Below are 15,504 nucleotides of genomic sequence, written 5' to 3'. Positions count from 1 at the left end.
TTGGGGATATACTTTTAAATATTAAGTAATTTAAAGTTTTACTTTTCTAATATCTTTTTAAATAGTCAAATTGCTAGTAATATGCGCTTTTTGATTATGATGGGCATATATCAATTTTTTTTATATTTTATAGTTTATCTTGGATTTTCTAATAATATAGGTAAAAAATAATTATAATATTATAATAAGAAAACAAATTAGTAATACTACTAGGAAAGTGAAACAAAATAGTGACATAAGAGAAGTGAAAAAAGAAAATAATAAAAGATGAAAAATGAAAAATAAAAGAAAGTAGTAAAAAAAGGATTGAATAAACAAAAAAAGAACAAAATAAAATAGTAAGGGTACTTTTGTCTTAAAATATTAAATTTGGGGGTGGGGGGCGAAGTTCTCATTTAATGAATTCAAAGGTCAAAGCACAAGGATAAGGTTTATTAGGAGGATTCAGTGCATTTAACCCTTTGAAATACAACCATAATAAAATTCTACCAAATGCGTCCAGAAACAAATTATAATAATATTGATTATAGTTGTAGGTTAACAGTACTAAAAATAACGATAATAAAATAAATTTATAATGAAAAGCAAAGGTGAGATTAAAAAAAAAAAAAGGTCTAATTACATTTGCCTCCCTTGTGCTTTGGCCAAACTATCGCTACAGCCCCTATGTTTGAAATATTATAGTCACACCCTTTTAACTGGATAGGGCCATAACACACACACCCTTCTTGTTTTTAACCAAAAAGGGGTAAATTACTAATAACCGCCTTGTGATTTTATCTATTGCCATGTAATTCCTCTAATGTTTCAAAATATCCATTTCACTCCTTATGATTTCATGTAAACTAAAAATTTAACAAAAACAAAAATAGCACACGTAATGGCGTTAGTTGAAATACTAGCGCTACCCTTACTTAAATATTAAATCAAACGATGACCTAACTTAACTATCTGTATAAAATCATAAGGGGATTATATGGATAAATGCAAAAATTATAAGAAGGTAAAGTGGATATTTATGCAAGTTATAGGGAGGTTAAATGGATATTAAGATTTCATCATAAGTCATCATAATTGATTATGCATTCTGTCCAATTTTCACATTATGTAAAATCACAAAGGGGTTATGTGGCCATTTTAAAATCTTAGGGAGATTATCTGGTATTATGTAAAACCACAAGGGCATTATATGTAATTTGCCCAAAAAAATGACGCCTACTGATTGACGCAGGATAAAAAATGGTACAATCTTCCCAAAACAACCCTAAATAAAAAAAAAGGGAAAAAAAGAAACCATAAAAATCAGATAGTAAACCAAAAATACAGGAGATAACGATGTTGACTTCCATCTCCCATGTATCCTCCTCTCCTCCCTTCTCTTATATCCGCCTTTTCATTTCCTGCAATATCCTTTCCTATTTCCACTTATTTTTTTCAATTATTATTTTCTTTTGTTCTAAACCTACTATAAGACCCAGTTGAAAGACACGCCTCAAAGGCCATGTAATCAAAGGACCGATGTATACAATTGCAAAACCACAGACAAAGCGAATTAGAGAATTTGTTCTTCTTTTTTTTTTTTTTTTCCTAAGCTAAGGGAATTTATTATAAAAGTTCATGTTTTGGTTGAATTAGACTACAGTTTGAGAAGTGAGATGTAACTATTTGAGAGGAGCTTGGGAAATTGAGGGCTACTGAGATGAACTGATGGGGTATAGGATAAGGTTAGGAATCCTATAAAATAAGAGCAAATTATCTAAACTTTTAGAATTATTGACTTTTAGCCATTGAACTATTGAAAGTATGGTTTTAACCACTGAACTATCTAAAGTTTTGATTCTGAGCAATTTGTTAGATTTAATCGTTAACTAATAACTATGCTAGAACTTAGTGCTCACATGATTTACCAAATAATAGAAAGGGGTATAGTTAATAATTAAATCTGAAGGAATGGTCTAGAATCTAAATGTTAGGTGGTTCAGTGATCAAAATCAGATTTTAATAATTCAGGGGCAAAACTCTACGATTTCTTAAGTTTGGTGCCCATTTGAATAATTAGTTCAAAAATAAATAGGGTGTATCTTAAAAAGTAGAAGAAATTTGCAAAGCTTGATGCTAGAGAAGCAAAGTATTTCTTGAATCTATCTTGGGCAAAGTTTAGGTTTTGTTGGCGAAAGATCGATGATGCATATGGTATTTTATTAACGTGGGGCTTGAGGGATGGAATGCAGAGAGGTTGAATGTGCTGGTGCCAAATCTAATCTTATACATTGTAGAGGTAAAATTATTTATTTAGGACTGGGTGGTTGAGAGTTGCAAATGCCAAAGAGAAGGTGTTGGCTTCTCCCGTTGTAATTTATTGCTTTTGCCTTTTCGGTCTTTGTCTTCCTTTATATATAAATATATTTCACTTCTTATTTTGCAGCCATGGGTATTACTGTTCTAACTAGAAATCTTTCGACAATGTTTCCTATCTGTAAGTTAAAAAGGATGATTGTAATATTTCCAAGTTCTGGGGGGTGTGATGGTAGTTTGCCCAAAGCACAAGGGCGGCAAATATTATTTACCCAAAAAATAATTATAATAAAAAATAAAAGAGTCAAAAAAGAAAAATAAAACTGTTATACGGCGGGGCGTTAGTGGACAATGCTCGCAACGAATTTTCAGTTGTTCCCATATGGAGTTATCAAGTTCCGGCCTCCGTCCACCGCCACAGCCCGCGGCCAAGAAGAAGCAGAAAACGACAATTCACGCCCTTAGTCACGATATACTCTGCATGATTTTCACCTTTCTTGACCTCGTCCAGCTCATCCGCTGCTCCGCTGTCTGCAAATCATGGTATTTTTTGTGACAGCTGGTTGTTCAAGAATTTTCCATGCTTTTAGCTTGTTTTTGTTTATTATCTATCTTTTTTTTTTTTTGGTTCTTTTGCCCTCGTTTCTCAATGCCCATTTGTTTTTCTGAGTCCATTTTTGGCTAAAGTTAGTGCCTTTAGTCTTAATTGGGCTTTCAATGTGTTGTTATTTCTTTTAGATGGAGTAGTTTCTGAACCAGTTTTGCGTGCTCTGAACTAGCAGATGGAAGCTCTTTTAAGATGCTGTTAAATTATTAGTCCCATCCCCCCCTCCCCCCAACCATTTATCTTTTCCTGTTCTTGGTTGACTTAGAAATTTGTTTGATTTTGTTAATGATGGCCAGTTATTATAAGGCAAGATAATAATCTAGTTGGGGATTAAGCTTCTGATAATTCAAAATTTTTCACAAAATACTGTTGGTGCAGAAAAAGGAAGTGGTTGTGCTTTATTCAGATCATATCCTTAGAAAGTTCAGTCTGTGGATTAGCAAGAGGTATGACTCATATTAGAAATGAATTTTCAGTACATGTTTAAGGGGTAGTAGCTAAGTCGGTTGATCGAATTCCACATTGCTCAAAAATTTCTCACGAAAATGAGTTTTTTTTTTTTTGTCTATAAAATGGACAGAGGCTTGATTTTCAGCTATCATCTTAAATTATCACATTAAGAGTAATTTCTCATCTGCTTTTTAGATGCCTCTTACTTTCATGATACCGAAATTGATCTTGTTTAATATTCAGTTCTGGAACGCTGACCTGTGTTTAAATCGTAGGTCTGGTATTATTTATATGAATGCTGAATTCAGTTAGTTAAGCTTAAGTAGGATTGGCTCTCAAGTTACTGGTAAACAACTCTTTAGAAGTGATTTCAATGTCAGCCTATCAACACGCATGGACATCAAGATGTTTTTAAATGACAATTTCTAGGCAAAGGTGCTTGTCACTGATTCTTTGAGGCTTCAATGTCCGCTAAGCAGATTGTCTGTAATAAAATCGGGTCTATTTTGTATGCTGTTTTGCATTTCTTGCGTATCTTCTTTATAATTAGTATTAGTCTCTGATATTTCTTTTTCATGGGTTCTAATAAGTATTGGTTGCATGCATGTAACCCCAAGTAGTTAAACTTTTGTGAACCCACCCATTGTGTGTATGGATCTCAACAACTACAGAATTATGTCCAGTATGTGAACTTACTTTATAGTGGTTGTACAATATTTCTCCCAAAAAACTTAAAACCTATTTGTTTCGATTTTCATAAGGAGTACAGTCATCAACAAACTCAAGTTGTTGCAAATACAATATCACAAGCAACAAGATGCAGATGCTTTCAGCCTTCCTGCAGCATCTATACAATTAGGAAGATCATTAAATATTCATATGGAGCAGATTGCTATTGAACAGCACAGATTTGCTTTTCACAAAGGCCCTGCTAATGTTTTCCAGTGGAAAGGTCATTCAGTTGGGTAAGTGTGTTCTCTGTCTTCTGACGTTTACTGGATTTCATAGCATAACAAGAATGAGATATATATAGCTTGGCCACTTTAGCCTCTCGTCTTCTTCCTTGTGCATTAATTAGAAAATCTGTTACAAGCAATAGCGAGCTAAGTTTCTCTCAGTCTCTTTAAGAATTATCCCATTTGAAGTTTATGGAGGCATTTGTATGTTTTGTTTGGATTATTTTCTGGTAGGTTTAATCAGCTTGCTTTTGTTTAGGGTCAATAAGTGCCGCATGAAGATGGGACTGTTTCTTACTGGTGTGGGTGACAAGGTAAGGTAAATTTCAATTTTTACTTTTACCAACATGTGGTTGTGAAATTGGAAGTGAAACTTCTTTTCATTGAATAAGTGAATCACCAAGGCAATGCTTTATTACATATATTAAGGCAAATTCTACTGCATAGCGGTTTCCGAATGTTCGATGATCTGGGTCAATGGGTGTATGAGCTAAAACTTGTTCTTTTACTGTGTGAGAGATGTCTGCTGTTGACTAAATTTAGAAGCAGGGAAGCTAGAGCTTAGGGTCAAGGAGTGTATGATTTTCTTCAGGGTGAAAAACCTTTGCTGTTTAATTTATCCGGGGTTATGATTTTAATGGTTGAAACATAAGAAAGAAAAGTAATATTCTGATAACGGGATGTATATATTTGTAGGTAGAGCACAGTTTTGAGGTTTGTAACATTGCGTCTTAGCTTACTTTCCAATCTCATGCACGATTATTCCATTTGTTCTTTTTATAATCATTCAGCTTCACAACAAGCTATTAGTTTTGTCTTAGCTTCTGTACCATTTGGTTTAAAGGTAAATATGGTTTCAGGCGTTGTGCTTTCCAATTTTGTCTAACTAAAGAGTCTCAAATTTTTCATGTTCTTCTAATTTCGTCTATGGTTCCTTGGGTTTAATTTTGTTATCAGTACTTAGATACCTACACATCTTTTTCTGCATCCATCTGTTTCGATCCTTGGGGCAATCTGCATCTTTGTTTTAACTGAAATTATTACTTTGCTAATGATACTAGATGATGCGTCTCTGGTCAGCAGAAAGTTACAATTTCTTGGATGAATACAGCCTTCCTGATAAAGCCCCTTTAATCGATTTCGACTTTGATGAGAACAAGGTAACTTGAATATCTGATGTTTTACTGCCTATAAGCTGATTTGTTCTTAGCCTTTTTATTCAATGTTCTTTAAAAGGGAGCTAAGGATAAGGAACAATCACATGGCCCAAAGATTTATGGTGGAAAAAACACAATTTTAGTGGAATATTAGTAAGCCAAGTAAACTCGGAACTTAAGTTGTGGTAAGCCAAGTAAAATTGGAACTCCAATGGTTGTAGCAAGAAAACTGAAATGTATATTGTGGTGTATGTGGCTTTAGAAGGGGGCCAAATTTGGATTTTGGTACTTGAAACATTTATTGCTCTATGCTATTAATATTAACCAGCACAAACCAAATGCTTGTCTTTGTTGCTCCTTCATTTTGCGAGTTCAAGTGAATGCTGCCCTGGCTTTTCATTGAACATGTCTAATTTGAGGTTGCATAGGAGCCAGATGGTTAGCCGATACAGGTTTCTCATGTCACATCAATTCACTAACATGGAAGACTTCATGGCAAGGATAGATCTTCCTTTATTTGTCTTGCTTTCTGTTGGATGTGGGGGCTTTTGTTGGTTGTCAGCAAATATTCATTCTCAGTCTTCGCATAACTTGGGCCAGTGTTCATCAGCTGCCAATTTTTGGCTTTTGGCACTTCTTATACCTTTACACATAGAGGTGCAAGTAATCATGCCTAAGCAGTTTAGTTTTTCATACTCCAACAATCACTTGATTGTATTGATTGCATTACCAGCATTTGAGGGTGGTTCATGTGAAGAGTCTGCAGTTTAATGCCTCGTAATTGTTGCAATAGAATATGATCAATATATAAGTGAAGAGATAACGAGCTCATGGCTCGATGACTTTTCATGTTTATTAGTTGTTCTGGAAATCCTCTATTGATTTATTTGATGGTTTGGGTTTACCACAGGGTAACATTAATTAATTGCAAGATTGCTATGAAATTTGTCCTAGCTTGTTCAACCTTCAAAAGAGTTGACAAATATAAACTCTTGGAAGGAAATTTATTCTATGTTAGCTTATTTTGATTCATTTCCCAGCCAACTAAATTAGATCAATTCCAAGATTTGCTCCATGTTCTATCAGCTGACTGTCATTTTCCCACATATGTTTATTGGCACCATGAAGAAAATTGGTAGTCTTAAATTTTTTTGATGTTTGGTCCCTTGCCAAAAATATGCTTATGAGTGATGGGCACGATAAAAATTCTTGCTTTGTGGTTAAAGGATGTGGACAGCACATGGGTCCAGTGGCTTCTTGTCCATGAATAGGTTAATTATGTTTGGTCCAAGCTGGATTTTGATTGTGTTGTAATCTTGGAATGTCTTGATATTGTCTTATAGGTTGTTGGTTTGGTAGGGACTCGTATGTGCATATGGACGCGTACTGGGACAAGAAACATATTTTCTTCTCGTGATGGCATGTTTACCAAGGGATTGTGCATGAGGTGCGTGATAATAATAGCATTATCAATCACAAGAACATTCATTTACAAGAGTATGACCCAGTATAATTGGAGTGGTGAACGATTTACAATAGGTTTTTCTCTCTCGCTCACTGGGATAATTCTTTCAAGGGTTAAAAACAAAAAAGCTCCCTGCGGTATACCTAATACACAAAAAAGCCCTCCGTGGTTTCAAAACATATGAAACGACACCTCATGTTTTGAACTAAATTGTAAACTAACAGAATTAGTTGAACTAAACGAAAATGATGGTTTCAGCTGTTAAACTTACCAGATTCGGTTAAGTTTGTCGTTAAGTTTATTGGATTCCGTTAATTTTATCGCATTCCGTTAAGTTTTCCGTTAAATTTACCGGATTCCGTTAAGTTTAACGAATTCTGTTAGTTTATAATTTAGTTCAAAACATGAGGTGTCGTTTTGTATGTTTTGAAACCACGAGGGACTTTTCTGTGTATTAGACATATCACAGGGGGCTTATTTGTTTTTAACCCTTCTTTCGAACTCACTTGTATGATGGCTTATTTTATTGACCAAATCAGGTGATACTAAGAAGAAGAAGAAGAAGAATCAGTCTTAGGCTATGTTCTGGGTTATGGGTTCTAGGGTTTCTTCGACCCAGTTGGATCTCGTTATATTATTTTCTATAGTTGTTGGACCTATGCCAACATATTAACACGGATAATGAAAGAATTTTCTCATGCTTGCAGTTATGTGGATCCAGAAGCTGTGGTTGGGTGTGAGGATGGCAAAGCTCGTGTTTTTGACATGTATAGCAGAAAGTGTTCTCAAATTATCAAGTACGTGAATTGTTTGACTTTTAACTTGACTGATTTTGGGTTTTATTTTGATTTAATACAATCTGGGAGAAAAGAGGAAGATAAAGAAGAAGACAGAAGAAGGAAAGAGGAGGAAGCAGCAAGAAATGAGTGGGGGATAACCAAGGATGAACAGAAAGTTGGATAAAATTTGAAAAAAAAAAACTGAAGAAGAAATGATGTGAAAGACAATACGATGAAACAAAACAAAAGGAAAAGGAAAGTGATTTGCAAAATGTGAACTAAAATATTAATGAAAATTGTCTTGTTAATTTATCGAATTCTTCATCATCATTTTTGATAGGTTCCATTTTAAGTTGTATCTACCACAGTTTCTTTTTCTCTCAACACAATGACATCAGAAAATGTAACAATTATGTTATTCTTACCTTAAATCCAAAGGAAATGTAAAATTATCATTGATGAATATATCTAAGCCAAACATGCTAGTGGGTGGTGTTGGTACATTCTAATCGAGAGTTAATGATTCAGAAATCTAATTATCAAGAAAAAGTCAATAAGTTGTTCATTATGTGCTTTTAGAGGGTATTTTCATTGTCAGGGATATAATTGAGACAAGCCAATTTTAAGAGCTCTTAGAGGTCAATTATGTTGAAGATGGGCTAATAGTTTGACTGGTTGTTTCCTTTTGTGGATTAGGTACACTCCTATTTTGTGCTTTTTGGTTCCATTTCAGATTAATTAGACATAATGGACCATTTAAGCACCCGTTCAATGACAAGTACCACTCAATCTGTATTTTGCTAAGAGTTATGTGTGGTTTTACTTGAGAAGTGGCATTTTTTCCTATTCTAGGACAAATTTGTCATTCACTTTGTTACTTGGCATAAATAATGTTCCAGGGCGAAAATATTTAAAACAAGGCACAGCTAGTCTTTCTTTTTCTGACAAACAGGCAAAACATGCTAGCCAATAGGAAACCATTGTTCCTCTAAAACTCATGGTTTCCTCTAAAACTCGAGAACTATGTGAGAAAGAAAGGAAAATGTGGAGAGAGAGAGAGAGATTGATATTTGTTTGTAATTTGAAGCTGGAATTAAGTGATTTATTTTCTTTTCTCGAATTAAGGGATTTGTTTTCTTGATCTTCTCAGCTCACGGAAAATAGTCTAAAATCTACTCCTTTTTGGTTGATTTTTTCAGGATGCATCCTGGGCCAATTACATGCTTATCTTTCAATGATGATCAGTTACTCATTTCTGGTTCCTCTCTTGGAAGTATTTCCATGTCAGATATTTCCTCTGATCAGCAAGTAACCACACTGAAGCCACTCAGTTCTGCAGGTCTTACAATCTCTTTGTATGAGAATCCTTTGGTTGAGAAACTCTCATTCATATATATGTCCTGCATGTCTCTACGATGTTATGGATCTGTAGAGAATATTTTGTTGAACAAAAAGTGGTTAGTAGCAGATGTTCGCAACTATTCTTACCAAAGTTCAGTTTTTAAGCAGAAGTGTAACTAGAAACAGTGCAAAGGCTAAGTATCTCATTTTCCTCCTGCTAAGTCTCCTGGGACAGATTGCTTGCATGCAGGAGGAAAGTTTCAGCTCAGATTGGTATCAATTTAACTAATCCATCCTTAAGCAAAAGGACTTTCTTTGTGGGAGGCTTTTGCATTATCTCTAGAGCTAAGTATGTATAAATGTTTAATGCACCTAAACGTTGATGTAAGGATTTTGAACCTGATTGCCTTAATTGAGCAGTATATTGTACAATGTTATTAAAATGCATTACAGAAAGAGGTTAGAAACCAAATGCCTATGAAATACTTACGGTGTAATATTGTCTTTGATATCTTCAACTCCCAAAGTTTGGAGGGTTGTTTATTGAGAAATTTCAAACAATGGTAATTGAGACAAAAACATTTTTCAATTCTTAAAGAAACATGAATAATGCTTTTCTTTTCCTGCTTGAATAACATATGCCTAAAGGGAAAAGATAAGAAGCAAGACAACTTTTCATATAGTAACTAAGGATCTAGAAAGTTGTAGCCTAGTAACTAAAGATCTAGAAAGCTGTAGTTATCCTTTAACATAGCTAATTGGTTTAAGTTACTCAAGTTGGTGCCCCTGTGGTGTTTCTCTGGGGAGCTAAAACAAAGTCCTATTAGAAAAACTATTTCTTCTTGTGATATTGAATTGAGAATTGCAACATATCTGTTGATTTTCTGACAACTACAAATTTTTGTTCAACAGGCATAAAGACATTGTGCTTTAACCCTCGCTCCAATCTACTGTTTGCTGGATCAACTGATGGCCATGCATCTTGTTGGGATATTAGGTACGAAAAGACTTGCAAGAAGCAGATAAACATTTGAACCCATTCTCTGATATTGTCAGTGGCTTCTTTGAGGCTACTGTTTGTGGTAATGAGCTTTTGATCCGACATGACTACACGAATCTTGGCTGTGTAGAATTATGGTTCTCTTAGAACTATGAAAGTGAGAAATGCTAATGTTTGCCACAAGTTTAGGTTTTTAATTCGTCTTTCTGATGAACCTTTATTCTGTCTCATGCTAATAGTGGGAAATGCAAGTGCCTAAGCCCTTTTTCTCTTAGCCTTGACACAGGAGCATATTAATTCCTATGCTGATATTGAATAATCAATTGCTTAGAATTTGTTTGATAAATTAGAGTTCTGTATAAGATTTTGATTAAGTGCTGCCGTATCTCTGGAACTGTTGTTTTAATGGTTGATGCACAGATGGTTAGCAAGTTGTCCATTTAGTAATTTTGCTGCCTATGGCAACATTGGAGTTTTGCACCCTTATTAGTAGTCCTTAGTTGGCTAATTCAGGAGCTTCCATCATCCTGTTGACTTAAATATCATGATTCAAATATCAGATACTTGGTATTTTGTAGTTCTTGAAACTCTTCTCTATTGGATGATTGTATAGTCTCGTTAAACTTGCTAGCTAGTGCTCCTTGTGCACCAACTTTTAAAGATCCTAACTGGCAGATGTTATGGAGTTGGTTGGTGTGTTGTCTAATGTTCATGTATTAAGCTAGGAGTCGAGAGCGAGAATTTATTGAAAACCCAATTTTTTAACATTCTTTTGACAGCCAATGGTAGAAAGAATTTCTATTTGGGACCAAGCATATCTGCAATGGATGCAGGATTAAGACAAAGTAACAACTGAATCAAGACATCTTAGTATCCCAAAGTAGCTTATTATGCATGAGCGAGGCCTAACTGTATTATTTGTTGACAAGTTGAGCACATGCAATAACATGAGCAGCAAGGTCATTTATGTTGCGAATGTAAGGAGCACTTAGACCCATGAATGGCACTGCAAACATGATCTTGATAGATCCTGCATAGCTGGTAGGGCTTAGCTAGTCTCTGCCCTTCTTTTTGGACTTGATCATCTTTCATAGCTCTTGGATGTCCAAAATGAAATTAGTGTACCTATTATGAATGAACTGCCATAGCAAGTTTCTTTTGCTGCATTTTATTCGATATAAGGTCTTAAGATCATCAACCGTTCTAACATGATATTCTGCTTTTGAGTTTTCCATGGGCTGTTTTTGTCTGCTCAAAATAATTGCATAGGAGGAAATCCTAGGTGCATAACACATCAGATTTTTGTTATAAATCCTAGGTACATAACACATCAGATTTTTGTTATACTCTAATAATCCAGTCTTTTTGCATCAGCAGTTAGATAAATGTCATCATAGAGACTCCTATGAAGCTAACCTGCAACACAGTATTGCCAGGGGCTTTAGAAATGAGAGGGAATGGGATTCGCTAAGCTTGAATTTCTGCACTTGAATTCTCATTTCAGGGGGAGGGAGGAAAGTATATTTGCTATGATTTGCTGCAGCACTCAATTAGCTTGGCCCAATAATTCTTTATTTATGCCGCAATGAAATCTTGGTTTTCTGTGGAATAATATGCAAGATGAGGACTAGTTCTTCATCTGTTTGTGAATATTTCCACTATAGAAGTTTTGAGTATGTCTTAGATGTGAGTTACATTTTGTTCTCCTGTCTTGCAGGACATTACGGCGTCTATGGGAAACACGCGTTAGTCCCAACGTTCTTTATTCGATAAATCATCTGAGGAATGACACATCAACATTAGTCATTGGTGGTATAGATGGTATCATAAGAATTCTGGACCAGGATACAGGTCAAGTACTCTCAAGATGCATTGTTGACGATGCTACTGGTGTATCAAGTCGATCAAAAGACAGGCATCATCAAATCATTGAAACAAAGAAGGTGAGAAGGCTCTCTGAAGATGTTCAGGTTGATCGTCTGCCTATAGCTCCTAGACCACCTATTACGTGCTTAGCTGTTGGGATGCAGAAAGTTGTTACAATGAATAATGATAAATGCATTAGGGTGTGGAAGTTTAGAACTGATTAAATAGTTCTTCATTAAGTGTTTTAGTTTGTCCAGATGGAAATAGTCGTCGATCTGTCATAAACATTAACCCCCATGCATGGTGAAGTATGCAAGAGGCTTTGTGACAGATTTTTCTCACCATGTTGTATTTCAAGGTTACCCATATACAATGAAGAATGCAAGAGGCTTCCATAGCAGATTTTCCTGCCTTATTATATGTCAAGTATGTTATATTCAGAAACTCCATCTATGATCCATTCATAGACATTGTTTGCATTGTAAGAGTTTTGGAGGATGTTTGGTTTGTCTTCTATAAGAATATTCGGGTAAGTTGTTTGTATTCTCGAGAGGAGGAGGAGGATTTATTCGACTTAGAGAGAGAAGTGAGCTGAAGAAAGTGTGTTTAGAATGGTGAGTTTGAAGGGTATTTAGAGCAAAATTTTCATTCGGCTACAGTACTTATTGCAGTGTACAGTACTACTACAGTGCATACTACAATGTCTAGTGCAATTTTTTCTGCCGTATTTACATAGTAACTTGCCAAATTGCTACAGTATTTTCTGGTACTACAATGAATTCCTACATTGTTTATTTTTGTAAAATTTATGGAATTTGTGAGAAAATCCCATAACAATCATCTTCATTTTGTTGTAGTCTATCAAAACTTTCTTCTGAGCTTGAGGACTTTGGTTCTTGTTTAGATACTTGTGGTTTTCCTTTTGATTGGAGTTGAGAGAGAATTTGTCAATTGCTGGACAAATTCTTGTTTATCCATGATTGAGATAGTTTTGCTGTTGTAATTGACTTCTGTTGCAAACTGGCTTGTTTATAGATCTCCTGATTTGATTGATTTTGGGTTTTTCTGATGCCATGCTTGAATGTTTGCTGGTTGAATAAAGCCTGTTGTGAATGCTGGTCACCATTTCGTATACCCCTATCAAAGAGTATCATAACAAGATCTGCTAGTATGTCGAGGGACTTCCTCCTCCGGTATCAGAGTCAGAGGGGGAAGTGGAGTGATGAATGTGTTGCTTAGGTTGTTATGATATTGCTAGTATGTATCTACGAGTTCAGATCTTGCCGCCCGAACAACAAACTTTAAGAGCCTTTGAGGGCGGTTTAGACAGTAAGACAATGGGATTTGGCAATATGACCTGTAGGCCTAAATAGGTCCTTGAAGAATGATAGTACCTAGGGTGGTAAGTGGCTCTAAAGTCAGACCTGATCTTTTAGATCCATACCATCTATGTCATAATTTGTCTAAATGATATGTTTGTCCCTTATGGATTCTGAAGGATCTGTACCAAGGGGAAGCGAAACTCTACATATCTTTCGTCTTAGTATTTTTTGTTGATTTACTTATTTATCTTCGATTTTATCATTTACTTATTTAATTTTGTTATTAATGGCTTCTTTCTTTAGATCTAGTTTTAAAAATTTTATTTCTTCAAATATCTCTTGTTCAAATACTTGTTTAAAAGAAGAAATAAACATACGAGACATTAATCACGAAATTAATAACTAGGAAATTCTTAGGTATCAAGAGCATGAAATATATCAAAATAGTAAACAATGGAAAATCAGATATGATTAGTTGAACAAACTATTGCTCTAAATGCTGAGCATGAAAAAATCGAACTCTTATAAGAAAAAAAAAAATCCATTGAAAGGCATCAACAAAAATACAACTACATCCATTTTGGACTTGCACAAATTGTAATTAAATCCTTAACAAGGGAATGATTCAACATATCTCGACTTTGTCTACGAGATTGCATATTCTTAAATTTCAACGGCTCCTTGTTTGGAATGGTTGAAACAAGCTTATACGGAGGACCGATCTACTTCAATTGCTTTATAAACTTCAAAATATCTCTTCAGGATAGAAGAAACATTTTAGACGCATAGACTTTAAACATAAAAACAACTAACTATAAAACAAAAATTGGAACTCTTCCTGTTGCTAGTATTTACAGGATACAACACAAGGTGATGAGCTCAGTGTTCAGCACTGGAGTCTTGAAGACGGACAAAAAAAAGGAGTCCAAACAGATCTAACCAGATCTAGGATATTTATGCCTAGAAAAATCACCTAAGATGAAGCATCCCTTCCAGATGACTAGATGTTGCCGGAGATAGTTCCCAATGTATCAATCCAAAACACAACAGTTTCGAGTATCAAACAACTCACTAGTAGGATAGTTCAAATCAAGTTTGATAGATCGAGGAGCTTTAGGGCCTCTTCCTCAACCAATACCAGTATGGATATTTCAAATATTGGAAGACGTTCAACTTCTTCAATCTCTACCAGATTACACAACTTGAATCTATCCTCAAAAATCCCTCAAGCAAGATATACAATTCAAACAGAAGCTACTTCAGAAAATCAAGGAGAATCCTCTGAAGAAAATACTGTCCAAGTAGATCTTCCTGTATCTCGTATATATTCAACCACGACAAACAATCCACAGCCAACAGTGAGAGTTTTTTACTTCTGAATACCAGATCAACAAGGAGAGTCTCGGAAAAGAATTCTATACAGAACACAATCAACCAAAGAGACAGTGGTTCTTTGACAACTTCAAAGGAGAACCAAGGAAGGTAATCCAAGAAACTTTCTACAGTTTCCTAGGAAGAAAAAACAACACATTCACTTCTTTGACTGGTCCAAGATCTATGCTCTAAGGAATGAAATAGAGTACCTATTCTCGCTATCACTGTGTGTTTCAAAAAAAATGGCAAACATTAGAAGGGGAAATTCACGCATCAAGGTCCAATACTTTCTTATACAAATTCATAGAAATTAGTGCCAAACCTTTTAAACTAAAAGTCGCCTAAGAAGGAGGTCCAGTAGATGCACAAGATATATAGGAACTCTATGAGTAATATAACTATACCAACAAGTATCTACAAACCCAAAGAGAACACCTTCTTACTAAATCAAAAGCCTCTTCATGAACGAAGCATACCGAACTCATGTCTCATTACAGGATTTATAGGACAGCTCAAAGGATGGTGGGATGTATATCTCACTTCAGAAGACAAAGAGAAAATTCTAAATGTAATCAAACTAGATGCAGATGGAGAATCAATCCTACAGGTTGCTGAAACTATCTCAAATGTAGTAGCAACCCTAATATTCACAATCGCAAAAATATTCATTGGTGATCCAGGGATATTCATAGACAAGTCCTTAGAATTACTCAACAATCTCAATGCAGGAATCTTTTAGATTTTCAATGGTATAAAGACACTTTCCTGACCCGTATATACTCAAGATCAGATAGTCATGAAGCATATTGAAAAGAAAGCTCTTAGAGGGCCTTCCCAAATCATTAAGAGCCCTTGTCCGAGAAGAAATATGAAACCAATATGATGGTGTTGT

General features: G+C 35.1%; 1 protein-coding gene across 1 annotated transcript; it reads left to right on the top strand.

Annotated features, from left to right (window-relative positions):
* The first annotated feature begins 2,611 nt into the window (after nt 1-2,611).
* On the top strand, nt 2,612-12,316 carry LOC113727160 (F-box/WD-40 repeat-containing protein At3g52030). Its single transcript, XM_027251170.2, has 9 exons — nt 2,612-2,838; nt 4,114-4,317; nt 4,568-4,622; nt 5,370-5,468; nt 6,809-6,912; nt 7,638-7,727; nt 8,909-9,048; nt 9,963-10,047; nt 11,768-12,316. The coding sequence occupies exons 1-9, from the start codon at nt 2,678-2,680 to the stop codon at nt 12,138-12,140; spliced, it is 1,311 nt and encodes a 436-aa protein (XP_027106971.1). The 5' UTR covers nt 2,612-2,677; the 3' UTR covers nt 12,141-12,316.
* Nucleotides 12,317-15,504: the final 3,188 nt, after the last annotated feature.

This window comes from Coffea arabica, chromosome 2c (genome assembly GCF_036785885.1).
Source record: "Coffea arabica cultivar ET-39 chromosome 2c, Coffea Arabica ET-39 HiFi, whole genome shotgun sequence".
In the NCBI taxonomy this organism is placed as follows: Eukaryota; Viridiplantae; Streptophyta; class Magnoliopsida; order Gentianales; family Rubiaceae; genus Coffea; species Coffea arabica.
Note: the sequence above shows the minus strand (reverse complement) of the source record. Positions and strands in the feature narration are given on the sequence as shown.